The sequence below is a fragment of the Carcharodon carcharias genome, chromosome 22 (assembly GCF_017639515.1).
Source record: "Carcharodon carcharias isolate sCarCar2 chromosome 22, sCarCar2.pri, whole genome shotgun sequence".
In the NCBI taxonomy this organism is placed as follows: domain Eukaryota; kingdom Metazoa; phylum Chordata; class Chondrichthyes; order Lamniformes; family Lamnidae; genus Carcharodon; species Carcharodon carcharias.
In genome coordinates, this window is record NC_054488.1 from 46,147,144 (window position 1) to 46,163,775 (window position 16,632).

General features: G+C 43.7%; 1 protein-coding gene across 1 annotated transcript in view; it reads left to right on the plus strand.

Annotated features, from left to right (window-relative positions):
• arsg (arylsulfatase G) overlaps nt 1-16,632 on the plus strand; it is an 87,120-nt gene that overhangs the window by 30,761 nt on the left and 39,727 nt on the right. Inside the window, exons 5-8 of the mRNA XM_041216708.1 lie at nt 5,115-5,252; nt 7,392-7,588; nt 13,604-13,684; nt 15,173-15,281. Coding sequence (XP_041072642.1) covers nt 5,115-5,252; nt 7,392-7,588; nt 13,604-13,684; nt 15,173-15,281 — 525 coding nt within the window. The remainder of the gene's footprint in view (nt 1-5,114; nt 5,253-7,391; nt 7,589-13,603; nt 13,685-15,172; nt 15,282-16,632) is intronic.

The following is a 16,632-nucleotide window of genomic DNA, read 5'->3' on the forward strand; positions in this document are numbered from 1 at the left end:
GTGATCTGCTGACATCAGAAGCTGTTAAACAGAGGTTAAAGTGGTTTATAAGTGACCATTTACTAAGCTCTTGATAGGAGTGACCATTCTTATTAGCAAGTTTTTTTTCTCCAGTTCCAAGGATTTCACATGTAAAGCGGTACAGAGGTGGAGTATGAGAAGCTCTGAGGAAACCCGCCCCCTGTATGATACCACAGCATGTAGAGGGCTAAATTTTATAGCCCTAGAAATCTTAATTGCAGGGATCATGAAGCACAATTAACTCCTGTCCACTGACTGCACTGCAGGCAGCACACCAACTTCATGCTGCCTACTGTTTTAAATGATTTCAGTGCCCAGCCAACACAAACCACTTTGTTGATTGCCTGGACACCTGAGCTGGTGGCCAGTACCATACCAGCACCAATTGAAGCTAGCCTGTACTCCTTAAAAGGGAGGATGCTTACCCTAAATAGCCAAGTGGTTATGGTACTGGGCTTGTAACCCCAAGATCAAGAGTTCAAATCTCACAATAGCAAACTATGAAACAATGTAACTTCATCTGAATAGGAACAGATGGAAATGTGTTTGTACTCGAAAGAGTTAAAAGGGAGGACATCAAGGCAGCGTTTGACCAAGTGTGGCATTAAGGAGCCTTAGCCTACTTGAATTCAATGGGAATTAGGGGCAAACTCTTCACTGGTTTGACTCATGCCTAGCGCAAAGAAGTTGTTTGTGCATTTTGGAGGCCAATCATCTCCACCTCATGGTACTGCTGTATGAGTTCCTCAGGGTAGCGTCCTAGGCCAACCATTTTCAGCTGCTCCATTAATGATAAAAGCAAAAAACTGCAGATGCTGGAAATCCAAAACAAAAACAAAAATACCTGGAAAAACTCAGCAGGTCTGGCAGCATCCATGGAGAGGAGCACAGTTAACATTTCAAGTCCGTATGACTCTTCAACAGAACTAAGTAAAAATAGAAAAGAGGTGAAATATATGCTGGTTTAGGGTGGGGTGGGACAGGTAGAGCTGGATAAAGGGCCAGTGATAGGTGGAGATAGACAAAAAATGTCATAGACAAAAGGACAAAGAGGTGTTGAAGGTGGTGATATTATCTGAGGAATGTGCTAATTAAGGGTAGAAAGCAAGACAAGCAAGGTACAGATAGCCCTAGTGGGGGTGGGGTGGGGTGAAGGAATCGAAAAAGGCTAAAAGGTAGAGATAAAATAATGGATGAATACATTTAAAAATAATGGAAATAGGTGGGAAAAGATAAATCTATATAAATTTTTGGAAAAAAAAGGGAGGGGGGGTGAATCGGAAAGGGGGTGGGGATGGAGGAGAGAGTTCATTACCTAAAATTGTTGAACTCAATAATCAGACTGGAAGGCTGTAAAGTGCCGAGTCGGAAGATAAGGTGCTGTTCCTCCAGTTTGCGTTGAGCTTCACTGGAACATTGCAGCAGGCCAAGGACCGACATGTGGGCGTGCAAGCAGGGTGGAGTGTTGAAATGACAAGCGACAGGGAGGTCTGGGTCATGATTGCGGACAGACCGAAGGTGTTCTGCAAAGCAGTCACCCAGTCTGCGTTTGGTCTCTCCAATGTAGAGGAAACCGCATTGGGAGCAACGAATGCAGTAGACTAAATTGAGGGAAGTGCAATTGAAATGCTGCTTCACTTGAAAGGAGTGTTTGGGCCCTTGGATGGTGAGGAGAGGGAAAGTGAAGGGGAGGTGTTACACCTTCTGCGGTTGCATGGGAAGGTGGTGTGGGAGGGGGTTGAGGTGTAGGGGGGTGATGGAGGAGTGGACCAGGGTGCTCCGGAGGGAACGATCCCTGCGGAATGCCGCCGGGGGGTGAAGGGAAGATGTGTTTGGTGGTGGTATCATGCTGGAGTTGGCAGAAATGGCGGAGGATGATCCTTTGAATGCGCAGGCTGGTGAGGTGATAAGTGAGGACAAGGGGGACCTTGTTTCTGGGAGGGAGAGGAAGTTGTGAGGGCGGATGCACAGGAGGAACACATCTTCCTCTCCCTGCCAGAAACACGATAGGGTCCCCCTTGTCCTCACTTATTACCCCACCAGCCTCCGAATTCAAAGGATCATCCTCCGCCATTTCCGCTAACTCCAGTATGATGCCACTACCAAACACATCTTCCCTTCACCCCCCCCCCGGTGGCATTCCGCAGGGATCGTTCCCTCTGGGACACCCTGGTACACTCCTCCATCACCCACTACATCTCAACCCCCTCCCACGGCACCTTCCCATGCAACCGCAGAAGGTGTAACACCTGCCCCTTCACTTCCCCTCTCCTCACCGTCCAAGGGCCCAAATACTCCTTTCAAGTGAAGCAGCATTTCACTTGCACTTCCTCAATTTAGTCTACTGCATTCGTTGCTCCCAATGCGGTTTCCTCTACATTGGAAAGACCAAACGCAGATTGGGTGACCGCTTTGCAGAACACCTTCGGTCAGTCCGCAAGCATGACCCAGACCTCCCTGTCTCTTGCCACTTCAACACTCCACCCTGCTCTCATGCCTACATGTCCGTCCTTGGCCTGCTGCAATGCTCCAGTGAAGCTCAACGCAAACTGGAGGAACAGCACCTCATCTTCCGACTAGGCACTTTACAGCCTTCCGGTCTGAATATTGAGTTCAACAATTTTAGATAATGAACTCTCTCCTCCATCCCCACCCCCTTTCCGATTCACCCCCCCCCCCTTTTTTTTCCAAAAATTTATATAGATTTTTCTTTTCCCACCTATTTGCATTATTTTTAAATGTATTCATCCATTATTTTATCTCTACCTTTTAGCCTTTCTCGATTCCTTCACCCCACCCCAACCCCACTAAAGGCTACCTGTACCTTGCTTGTCTTGCTTTCTACCCTTAATTAGCACATTCCTCAGATAATATCACCACCTTCAACACCTCTTTGTCCTTTTGTCTATGACATCTTTTGGTTATCTCCACCTATCACTGGCCCTTTATCCAGCTCTACCTGTCCCATTCCCCCCCGCCCCCCCCCACCTTAAACTAACTTGTATTTCACCTCTTTTCTATTTTTACTTAGTTCTGTTGAAGAATCATACGGAGTTGAAACGTTAACTGTGTTCCTCTCCGCAGATGCTGCCAGACTTGCTGAGTTTTCCCAAGTATTTTTGTTTTTGCTCCATTAATGATCTTCCCTCCATCATAAAATCAGAAGTGGGGATGTTCGCTGATGATTGCAGTGTTGAATGATATTTACAAGTCTTCAGATGCAGAAGAAATCCGTGTTGACATGCAGCAAGACCGGGACAACATTCAGGCTTGGGCTGATAAGTGACAAATGACATTCATGTCACACAAGTGTCAGGCAATGAATGACTATCTCCAACAAGAGAAAATTTAGCCTACCCCCCTTGATATTCAATGACAATATCATTATTGAATCCACCACCAACAATATCCTTGGTGTTACCATTGACCTGAAATTTAACTGGAGGAGCCATAAAAAGACTGTGGCTACAAGAGCAGGTCAGAGGCTGGGAATTCTGCAGAGACTGACTCACCTCTTGACTCCATAAAGCCTCCTTACCATCTACAAGGCATAAGTAGGGAGTATGATGGAATGCTCTCCACTTGCCTGGATGTGTGCAAACCCAACAACACTCAGGAAGTTTGACAGTCTAAGACAAAACAGCCCACTTGATTGGCACCCCATCCAGCAGCTTAAGGGTTCATTCCCTCCTTGCACAGTGGCAGCAATTTGAATCATCTACAAGATACATTGTAGCAACTCGCCAAAGCTCATTTGACAACACCTAAATCTGTGACTTCTACCACCTGGAAGGACAAGAGCACCACCTGCATTTTCCCCTTGAAATCAATCACCTTCCTGACTTGGAACTATATCATTGTCCTTCATTGCCACTGGACCAAAATCCAGGATCTCTCTCCATATCAGCACTGTAGGTGTACCCTCACTGGATTGCAGTGGTTCAGGAAGGCGGCTCACTACCACCTTCTCAAGGGCAATTAGGGACGGTCAATAAATTCTGGACTTGCCAGCAACACCCATCCCAAGAATGAGAAAAAGCTAAGGTGAGTAGGACAGTACTAGATTGAAAAGAGCAGGGAAAGAGATGAAGGAAATTAAAGTACAACAGCAAATGTTAAAATCGGGTATGGCCTATAACAGGATTAGAAGAGCCTTGCAGAGAGATGGGGCCCAATTTTAAGTCTATAAAAGTGGATGGATTTTGAGTGAGTTAAAATTCCCCTGTGGAATTAGTGGCTATGAAATGGAGTTTGTGTTAGGGACGGAAGACATTGCCTTAAATATTCCCAATATTTTGCTGGAGGAAGTTTCTGTTCTCCAGAACTGGATGTTTGACCAGCAGTATGACAATTTAGAAACAGTGGAGTGATTGAGAGAGATAGTGGTGAAGTACAACTGGGTGTTGTCAGCCTAATGTGGAAACTGACTTTCTGCTTCAGGATGTCACCGAGAGGCAGCACAGAACTAAAAGGGGGCTAACCATAGATCCTAGGAGGTTGCTAGAGATAGTGGCACAGGAGCAGGAAGAAAAGCAACAGCAGTTAATTCACTATTATTAGATAGATAAGAATGGAACTGGGAGCGCAGTTCCATCCAACCGACAGTGAAGAGGCGTTGGAGGAAGATGGCATGGTGAACTCTGTCAAAGGCTCTCAGGCAAGTTGAGAAGGATGAGGTGGGATGGTTTATCTTTGTCACAGTCTCAAAGGATATCGTTTGTGACTTTAAAAGCTGTTTCAATTCTGGCAGGTCCAGAAACCTGATTGGAGGGAATCACATGTGAAGATCTGGAAAAGATGGACAGGGATTTGTGAGATGACAACATGTTAAAGGACTTTAAAGAGTGAAGGGATCTTTGAGATCAAAATGATACATATTTTATATCACACACACACCTTTTATATGTCAGTGAAGGAAGTAATCCTTCTTAGTTTGGCATTTTGAAATGTAATTTTTGCTTGTAACTGCATCAAAGTTTATGCGGTAAATGTTTTTTAATTCAAATCTTTCCGAATATCCTGTCTGAATTGTTCCTATTTTTGTTTGATACTTCAGCTAAACCAGCTTGTATATTGCTGTGCTTTCTGTCTAGCTATAAACACAACCCGTGTACTACAGATATAGCACTGCCTCTCCTTGAAAACCAAAGGATCATAGAACAACCAGTTAATCTCAGCAGCTTGGCAGAGAGATATGCAGAAAAAGCTATACAATTCATCCAGAACGCCAGGTGAGTGGGAGACAGTAGTTTATTGAGGAGAGAGGAAAATGATACTCAATACTGCAATTTCATGAAAATAATCTATACCCAAGTGTAATCATCACCTCTTGTTGTGCTTAATTAATGCAAATAGAAAATAAAAATTGCAAAGCTACCCAGTGTATGAATGTAATCTCAGATCATGTTGGTACTGACATGCCCCTGGCATAGGTAGTCCAGTACTGTGTAGGACCAGCATGCTACTGTGATTGTCTTGAGGCATGGCATTGCAATCACAGTAGTAGTGGTTGAATGCCGAATTCAAGTCCGATGCCTGCCCACTGGTGAAGGGGTGGTATGTGGCACAAACAAATGGAGAATATGAGTTTGTAATGGATAGGTTTTAATTTGGTTACAGAACTTAACTGATTTTTTAAGGAATTTTTTTTGTAAATTTTATTTGCCCCCCCAACCCCCACTAGGGATAGATTTCCACAGGGGCTGCATCTTCCGGTCGGTGGGGGGGGCAGGGCCCGCTCGCCGATGCATAAAGTGACGCGGGATGACATTGGGTGTGCATCCCGACATCACCCCACATCATTTAGATTTTCAGTAGGGCGAGCACGCAGCCGAATCAGCTGCGCGCCCGCCGGACTGTCAAAGGCCTTTTAAGGTCATTAAAAAAGTAATTAAACTGATTAATGAACCTGCCCATCCAACCTTAAGGTGGCGGGCAGGTGAAGAGCCCAGGCGGCCTTCAAAAAAAAATGAAACCTCATCCACGGGTGGGATGAGGTTTCATAAGGGTATTAAAATTTGTATGAAATGTCTAAATAAAGGAAATTGACAGTGTCAGTGTTACATGAGGGGATATGTCAGGAATATTTTTTTCTGCCTTTGATGAAATTTTGAATCTTGAGCCGATTTCCCTGAGGCAGCATTTTGCCTCAGGGAGATCTGTGCGCTGTTACACACACTCCCGGCTCAGGGAATCCCCCCCACCTGCACAGGGAGCACATAGCACTTCCGAGCGGACGTCACGCTAGGCAGGCCTAATTGGCCTGCCCATGTAAAATGGCACCGCACCCCTGACTGGGGCGCCGATCGGGAACCCGCCCACTCGCACCCGTTCCCGCACAACCCCCCAGCGGGGGGAAAATGCTGCCCTAGGTGTCTATTGCACTTCTATACCCTAGCCAAGTAATTGCTTTTCTAGACTCAGTTTTAACCCAGGACGGGTGTTGCGGTGGGCATGGACAACAGAGCCAAATTTGAGCCTTTCCCCACCCAACAGCCAAACTTGCCAGAGTGTTAATATTCTTTTGTGTATTCTGTCTGTGCACATATTTTGTTTTAGAATCTGGTAATCCAGAACACTGCAATAGTGATTGTTTTGTCTAGAATTTTAGGAAGGATTGAAGCCTAGCAAGTGCATAAAATAAAAATTAAACACAAGAAATTTTTAACTGTGCATAATAAAAATTACATGTAGCAATGCAATGTTTGTAATTGTCCACTTTATCTTCACTAACAATTTAACCCAGTTTAAAGCCATGGTACTGAGGGAAATGAGATTTTAGAAAAGAATGCCTCATGGACCCTGTTAGATTAAATGCCACTCTTTTTTCTGAGTGAATTCTTTTTCAGTATTCTGCATTTGCAAATAAGTTTCAGGCAAGGAACCTTTCCTGGGTGATTTTCCCTTCGCAATCCAAAGATCACTGAGATGAATTATGGTGATTGAAATCAGGTATCGAAATTGGTGTCTTTCTGTATAGTCTGTATAGCTCAGCTACTCATTGGATTACTTGTTTAGTGCTATACAGATTGGAAGCTCCAATTGGAAACTTGACCCTAGATCTAGAATGAATTATCAGATCTCTATTTTATGCCAAAGAAGTGGTTTCAGGCTCCCCAAAACTAATTTATTTTAGGCATACTGGAACTTGTGTTCACTAAAAGATATCAGAAGTTCTTGTATCATCAGTTTGATATTAATTTGACCTGATGTCTGAAAGGTAAAAAGGCTGATTTGAGCATTGGGCAAACCTGCTGTGTATTTAGTTACTTATGCCATCAAAACCTTAGTTGCTATGTCAGATTTCATTTTAAAAAATAAATCTTTATTATCTTCTGATCTAGTTCACTTTCCTGTTCTGTTTTTCTTAGGGAGAGTTTACATCCATTCTTCTTGTACTTTGCCCCAGCCCATATGCATGTTCCTTTACAGTTCAGTTCTCGATTTGCTAACATCTCCAAACGTGGTCCATATGGAGACAGTCTACGAGAGCTGGACCATGTCATTGGGCGGATACTGGAAGCAGTTAATACAGATTTTCATAAAAACACACTTGTGTGGTTTGCTGGTATGGAACTATAATTCTGATACTTTAAAGTCTTATCTTTGGTAGCCAATAAAATTAATATTGATCTTGTTTCCACCCAAGATACTGGCACAACACTTCTCTGTTTTCTCTCATGTTCCCTAAGCCATTTCCCATTCCCCAGTAGGTAGGAATGGTGGTGGTCTGCTTCCCTTACCTATATTATACTCTAACTATTCACTGGATGTTATACAAGCTGCCCTATAATTTTTTTCTGACTTACTTTGCAGAAAATGCATGCACCCAATTTCTCCAGCAGTTCTAATCAAGAATGCATTGTACTCATTTCCAAATTGCACTCTTGGCAGGCATCTTGCATGCTCACTGCATTCCCTTATTCTGTGCCAGACAATACAGTTTTCATAAAATTAAACCTGACTTTGTGCCCATTGCCAATTTAGGCTTCAGTGCTGTAAACATGAAAACCTCGAAAAACACTTGGGACCAAATGACTCTAAAACCTGCACCATTGTCTCCCCACAGGGGAGATTATTCCTTTTAATCTTGAAATGAATCCTGAAGGTAAATGACTAAAAGCAGACACTTATAGAATCTGGCAACAGTGAATTTTTTTTTGAAGTATAATGTTCAAACCTTTAAAGTGCTTTTCAAATGCTAAAAACTTTAATATCGCAATTAAATTTAACATGTTTTCCATATCAGGCTCAGTTTCATATCTCTTCTACTACAAAATACAATGACTTCTTGTGGAAATGTTATTTGAAACTGAGGAAGATATTCCAAAAGCCCAATGAAATGCAGAACTGCAATTTGTGAATTGAGATGAAGTAAATTTCTCTCAATGTCTACATCCCCAAAATGCCACAGCCCCATGGCTAAGATGCTACATTTCTCAAAAGTCTATTCTGCTGGGCCATCTACGTGAATACTCTTAGAAACCAATATTGTCCTGTTGAAATGGAAAAAAACAAAGTTTATGCTTACCTAAAGGAGATTAAAGTTAGATCTTGATAACTACTGATCAACAGCCCTACTGTCATTTAAGTCAAAGCTCATGGACCTCGTAGTGAACGAGAATCTGTTGCAACATCCCAGTCACAATAACCTGTGGTCTATTCACTAATTTATCTTCAAATCAAACTGGTTTACTTCTTGTGTGAGAGTTCCCCAGCCCAAAAACAAGTAATGTTTGTTATTATTAAACACCAAATTGGAGCAATAGCTCTCAATAAACATACAGCCTTTATGGACTTCTCTTTTTAACTTTGTTTGTGTTCTGCGCATGGTCATTGGCTACTTACTTCATTTTCTGAACAAAAAGGATAGGGTACCCCAGCTCCATTAAGCTGGACACTTAGAGCTCAGTGATCCTGGTGGAACCCAAACTGAACATCAGTGAGCAGGTTATTTCTATCAAGTGCTGCTTGATAGCACTGTTGATGACCCCTTCCATCACTTTACTGATGATCGAGAGTAGACTGATGGGGCCATAATTGGCCAGGTAGGATTTACCCTGCTTTTTGTGGACAGAGCGTACTTGGGCAATTTTCCACATTGGCATGTAGATGCCAGTGTTGTAGCTGTACTGGAACAACTTGGCTCTGGGGGTGGCAAGTTCTGGAGCACAAATCTTCAGTATTATTGCCGGAATATTGTCAGGGTCCATGGCCTTTGCAGTATTCAGTGCCTTCAGCCATTACTTGATATGACATGGAGTGAATCGAATTGGCTGAAGACTGGCACCTGTGATGCTGGGGACCTCTGGACACGGCCAAGTTGGATCATCCATTTGGCACTTCTGGCTGAAGATTGTTGCAAATACTTCAGCCTTATCTTTGGCACTGATGTGCTGGGCTCCTCCATCATTGAGGATGGGGATATTTGTGGAGCCTCCTGCTCCAGTGAGTTGTTTAATTGTCCACCACCATTCACAACTGGATGTGGCAGGACTGGAGAGCTTAGATCTGATCCATTGGTTGTGGAATCGCTTAGCTCTATCTATCGCATACGGCTTATGCTGTTTAGCACACACGTAGTCTGTGCTGTAGCTTCACCAGGTTGACACCTCATTTTAGTTATGCCTAGTGCTGCTCTTGGCATGCCCTCCTGCACTCTTCATTAAACCAGGGTTGATCCCCTGGCTTGGTGGTAATGGTAGATTGGGGGATATGTCGGGCCATGTGATTACAGATTGTGATTGAGTACAATTCTGCTGCTGCTGATGGCCCACAGCGCCCCATGGTTGCCCAGTCTTGAACTGCTAGATCTGTTCGAAATCTATCCCCTTCAGCAAGGTGGTAGTGCCACACAACACAATAGATGGTATCCTCAGTGTGAAGACGGGACTTGGTCTCCACAAGGACTGTGCGGTGGTCACTCCTACCAATGCTGTTATGGCCAGAAGCACCTGCGGCAGGCAGTTTGGTGAGGATAAGGTCAAGTATATTTTTCCCTCTTGTTGATTCCTTCACCATGTGCCGGAGACCCGGCCTAGGATTCGGCCAGCTTGGTCAGTAGTGGTGCTATCGACCCACTCTTGGTGATGGACATTGAAGTCCCCCACCCAGTGTACATTCTGTGCCCTTACCACCTTCAGTGCTTCCTCCGAGTAGCTGAGAGGACAGTACGTGGTAATCAACAGGAGGTTTCCTTGTCCATGTTTGGCCTCGTGACATGAGACTTCATGGGGTCCAGAGTTGATGTTGAGGGCAATTCCTTTCTGACTGTATACCAATGTGCCGCCACCTCTGCTGGATGGCAATGGTGGTGTCTGGGACATTATCTGTAAGGTACGATTCCATGAGTATGGCTATGTTAGGCTGTTGCTTGACTAGTCTGTGAGACAGCTCTCCCAATTTTGGCACCAGCCCCCGGATGTTAGTAAGGAGGACTTTGCAGGGTTGACAGGGCTGAGTTTGCCATTGTCATTTCTGGTGCCTAGGTCCGGATTCATCCCTTATAGACTCCGTAGCGGTTTGGTGCAACTGAGTAGATTGATAGGCAATTTCAGAGGGCACTTCAGAGTCAACCACATTGCTGTGGATCTGGAGTCACATGTAGGCCAAACCCAGGTAGGGGCTGCAGATTTCCTTCCCTAAAGGGCACTAGTAAACCAGATGGGTTTTTAAGGACAATCAACAAATTTCCAGATTTTTATTGAATTCAAGTTCCACCATCTGCCATGGTGGGATTCAAATACAGGTCCCCAGAGCATTACCCTGCATCTCTGGATTACTAGTCCAGTGACAATACCACTGCACCACCACCTCCTCCATCATGTGAGTGTGTGTGAGTAAATTAAAATGCAATATGCAGCTAGAATGCCTCAGCAGAATTTGCTGTACAAAGTCCCTATAATATTTCAGTGCACCAACAGGCCAATAAGCTTCAGTTCGGGCCCTGGGACAGGAGTTCCCTACATTCTAACTATTCAAATAAATATCAAGTTGTCTGAGTACTTTGTATGGAGCAACAGTGAAAGAATAATGGGTTATGAGGAAAGATTTTCAGGGTAGTTTTGAGTCTGCATTTCCAGTCCGGAATCTCAGCTAGCAGGCCCACAATTTTGCAGCCATCAACAGTAAGAAAATTGTCAGTGCACACAGAAATTTCCAACATGCACTACCAGCAGACGAGGCTCTGAGGGAAGTGAAAACGCATAAATTATCCTTGTGTTATGTGTAATTGGGGCAGCTGTAAGTTTATCAACTTTCCACATCTCCTGCATTTTCAAACAATTGCCATGTGCATGTTAGTGACAGTATTTTCCCTCCTTGCTAAGGTCTGTCAGACATAATTGGACTGCTTCTGTTCGGCGGAGGATACATTTTGATGCAAAAGCAGATAGTACCCCGTCCCTCACTTCAACCAGGGTGACTTCACGCTCAGTAAATCTTGGTGTTCCTAGGCAAGAGCACTCCATCTTGAAGGAATATGACTGCACAGATCCCCTTATCTTAGAAGGACATACAGCTTTAATTAGATGTTGCAGTTGCACAGCAGCCCACTGTGCCTTGCCGAACATTGATAATTTACTAAATTTATACAAAAGCAGGAATTTCACATCCCATAGAGACAGCAATGAGAGGAGGATTGTGAAAACAAAGGGAGGCAGTTAAAAGGAAGGGCAACAAAAATACAGTGAGTGTGAGAGGGAGAATGCGGAAATTGGAGACAAGTGAGAGATATTTGCAGGAGGAGATGGGTTTTTTTTATTTTTCTTTGTGAGCAATTCCATAACCCAACTATTATTTTAAAAAGTCAGTTCCTGCCAATGGTAGGATATTGTTCAATCACAGTATGCAATATATTATATCACTTAAAATGCACTAGGTGTGGCCCTTTATTATAACTTATTTATTCTCTTATTGCTCCACCAATACTTCCCCTGCATTTAACATTTCCCCGCTAAGAGATTGGGCTGGGGAATTACTTACAGACTTCTGCCAGTGGCATTCCATAAAGGATGAAGCTGAGGATAAGAACGTCTGATGCTTAAATTTGTCTCTGTGTGAAAATGTGCCTGGTTGTTAAATGTTGCCTGTTGGAAATTGTGACCTCACTGGTAAAATTTGGGAGCAAGTTCATCTCTGCTTAGCTGACTTGTCACTCTTTAAGCTTTTGGGTTCCGACCTCTTAATTAGTATGAAACAGGACTTCCATCCGTGTCCAAGAGGACATCCCACCTTGTGGATCTGCCAGCCAATCGGAGGCCGGCAGCTCTGCACACCAGCAGAGGCAGCAGGAGCGGCAGCCCTCCTGGTGCTGCAGGTAGGTCAAATAGCGATGAACCCAGATATTCAGGTACGTCTGGGATCTCATTGGGGCCTGGCTGACAGGCCCCAGTGAGAGGAGCTTGGGGGCATGTTGGACAGGGCAGGGAGCAAAGGTAGACGTGGGGAGGCAAAACTGTGTTAGGGGTTGGGGGGGTTGGGGTTGCCAATTGACACAGGGCATGAAGGGGGCGTCCTCTCCCCCTTTCATTGACCAGCAGCCCACAGATCAAACCTGCTGGACTACACGTTGGAAGCAAGCCTTTCCCACTACCCATTAAATCAGAGCAGTGGCAGGATGAGGCCCTTAATTGGCATTAATTGCCTACTTAAGGATCTCAATTAGGCCACAGGGAGTCATATGATAGCTGTTTACAGCTATTCTGAATGTCAATCTAGCCTTGGTAATGTTGATTCTCCTTTTAGCTACAATGACCAACGTTCATGTTACAACCACTTACTCTTGTTACGCACTTTTGTGGCAACGATTTGGCCTGGTCATAGCTAAGGTTCCATTATGCACACAGAAAAATTCAAATCAGAATATGGTGATTGAACTTTAAATAAGAACAAATTTGTGAGGGATTTCAAATAGCATATCCTGTACATTAAGAGGCAAACAGCAGTCAATATCCATGTTACAGTTAGCTACACTACGATCCAGTAATTCAGCTTAAGCATTCAAAAAATAGATTGAATATCCCTGCCCTGCCGCTCCATCACACTTCATTGCAATATTTAAACCAGATGGATTTTGATAAACGTGTGCACATAGCAGCAAAGTTCTGACGGCAGCAACACCCTGGAGTAACAGGTTGTTCAAATCAGAACTGAGGGGCTACATGCCAATGACTCAAGTACCTTTGACTGTACAACCACAAGTTGATGAATGTCATATTTATTTTTTAAATTTAGAGTCACATTATCATTAAAATGGTAGTGTAAGTAGACAATGGCATGATTGGTATAAGAAAAGTTCACATACGAGTTCACACTGGCATGTATGCAATTCCACACCAGAATGAGATGCTAAAATGGTTCTATTTTCCCAGCTTCCTTCAATGTCTTCCATTGAAAGCTTGATTACAATTGGAAACTCACTGCATGAGAAATCACAGACAGTAGCTTGCATCTTACCACTGTGTGTTAGTGCCCCAATGCTTTGTCTCTGAGCCACCCTTAATATAAATACCTTTTAGTGGCTGAACATTTTTAATTTTACAATCCATGTCATGATTACTTTTTAAATCGGTTTCCCATGCAGGTGACAATGGCCCTTGGTCTGAGAAATGTGAATTTTCTGGAACTGCAGGCCCATTTGTGGGAGCATGGCAGACAAACAAAGGTAATAACTACACTTTAAAGGGTTAATATGTTAAATATGTAAATATATAGTCTACATAATCAGCGTTGTAAGATCACTTGACAACAGGGCATGGAGAGAGAGTGTTCTATGTAGAGCCTCCTGGTGCGTGTGAATTGTACGTAGTTAGTCTTAGGTTAAATAAAAGGTAGAGTTTACTAATAGTCTTGCCTCCAGCAGTATTTGTAAATGCAATCCCTTATAAGACCCAGAATGATAACAGAATAACCAAATAATCAATTGACAAAAGGAGAAACTGTGGGTCAGCTGTCGTTAGGTGAAATGTTTCATCATTTTAAATGTTAATTCAGAAATATATGTACACACCCAGATATGTCTTTGTCGTTTCTTGCAGCAGGATTTTCCTGTGAGCTTCTGGACCCCACCATCAGCCTCAAATGGGGATCAAAAGTTCTAAAGAAGGGTCATGTTGGATTCTAAACATTAAATGTGTTTCTCCTCCCACTGATGCTGCCAAACCTGATGAGTTTTTCCAGCATTTTCTGTTCTTATGTCAGAAGCTCACACTGTTTAGGAAACCTTCACTTCTTCATGATTTTCCCCAAATTGGCCAATTAGTGGACAGAGGGCAGGCTTACCATCTGATTAAATGGAGTGGGCGGGCTCTCGAAGCTGGAGGCCCTCAGGCTTGGAAGCTGCAGCATAATGCCATAAGATAACTGAGAGAGAGGACTCCCCAAGATGGAGGAGCTGGCTTGGCAATTTTTAAAATTTAAAATCAAAAATCTTCTCCACAGGTGGGTCACCATTGTGGAGGGGGATCCCTTCCACTGGGCAGCATGCTGCTGCAGCTATAGGCAGGTAGTGAGGGCCTCTAAGCCTACCTTGACCTACTGGCTCCCTGGTCTGCTGCCAGAAGACCACCTTCAGGCAACTGCCTTGACCCCTGCTAGCGCAGGGACCTGGCGGCAGACTGACCAGTATCCCATTCCTTTCTCTCATTGACATATTATCCAACACAGTAGCAGGAAAACTCTCAGGCCACACCTGAATTTCAATGTTACCTACTGTTTATACCTTAAAACACATGCTGTGTGTACTTAGGTCTAATGTTTAGCAGTTCAATCCTTCCCTTCAATGATGCTGTGTAACACTTTGTACTGTAAGTTCCTGTTTCCTCTCAGTGTTTACAGTGACAGGAGTAGTTCAGGTGAAACAATGTCATGACAGAGCTTTGGGGACTGTGGGGAACACTCCCTGTAAATGGGTGAGTTAGTATACCTGGTGAGCAGCTAAGCCATACGCATCAGTGAGGTTGTAGCCCTGATTTTACAATTGCTTGGCAACTTATCAGTTTTCTTTTGGGCAAGAGGAAAGAAAATTGTTGAGAAAGTGCCCACTTTTGGGAAGGGAATGTGTAATCCTGGAATATCTAAAAGTTATACAGGAACATATTATTGGCCCACTGACTGAGATATTGGTTAATGCAATTCTATAAATTTGATTTAGGTGGAAGTTCAGCAAAAAAGACTACGTGGGAAGGTGGCCATCGAGTGCCAGCAATAGCGTATTGGCCAGAAAAGATCCCAGCTAATAGCACAAGCGGCTCACTGCTTAGGTAACATTTGGGAAGTCCCAAAATGCTTTACAACATCAACAACTTGTATTTTTGTAGCACCTTTAACCTATGAAGATGTCCCAGGGTGCTTCACAGAATCATCACAAAGCAAAATTTGACATCGAGCTACATAAAGATAATATTAGGGCAGGTGGCCAAAAGCTGGGTCAAAATGATAGGTTTTAAGGAACATCTTAAAGGGAGAAAGAGAATTAGAAAGGGGGAGAGGTTTAGGGAGAGAAGTCCAGAGCTTAGGATCTAGGCAGCAGATGATGCTGCCACCAATGATGGAGCTATTAAAATGGAAGGATTCTCACAAAGCCAGAAGTAGAGGAGTGTCGACCTCTCTGAGGGTTGTGGGACTGGAGGAGATTACAGAGATGGGAAGGGACAAAGCCACAGAGATTTGAAAACAAAGGATGATAGTTTTAAAATTGAGATACTACTTAAGTGAGAGCCAAGGTAGGTTAAGAAGCACAAGGCTAATGGATGAACATGACTTGGTGTGAGTAAGGACATGACTGCAGAAATTTTGATAATCTCAAGTTGTCAGAGGGTGGAATGTGGGAAGCCAACAGGAGTGTGTTGGAATAGTCAAGTCTAGAGGTAAAAGGAATGGATGAAGATTTCAAAAGTAGATGAGCTGAGACAGGTGTGGAGTCGGGCGATGTTATGGAGGTGGAATAGGCAGACTTAGTGATGTATAGACGTGCAGTCGGAAGCTCATTTTAGCGTCAAATATGGCACAAGGTTACAAATATCCTGGCTCAGCCTCAGCCAGTTGCCAAGGACAGAGATGAAGTGCAGTAGCTAGGGAATGGAGTTTGTGGTCGGGACCAAAGACAAATATCTTCAGTCTTCCCAATATTTAATCTGGGGAAATTTCTGTGCTTCTAGTACTGGATGTTGGACAATCAGTCTGCTAATTTAGCAACAGTGGAGGAGTTGAGAGAGATGGTGGTGAGATAGTATTGGGTGTTATGAGCTTACATGTGAAAACTAAGGCTGTGTTTTCAGATGATGTCGCTAAAGCATGTAGATGAGTAATAGGAATCCAAGAATAGATCCTTGGGGGCCACCAGAAATAAAGGTGCGAGAACAGGAAGAGAAGCCACTGCAAGTGATAATCTAGCTATGATTAGGTAGATAAGAATGGAACCAGTTCTACTCAGCTGGGTTACAGTAAAGAGGTTTTGTAGGAGGATAGTATGGTCAACAACAGCAAAGGCTGCAGACAGGTTGAGAAGGACAAGGAGAGTTGATGAGGCCTCAGTTTAGCATCTCATCTGAAAGTCAACAACTCCGAGTGCAGCATTCTCTCAGTACTGCACTGTCGGCCTAGATTTTTGCA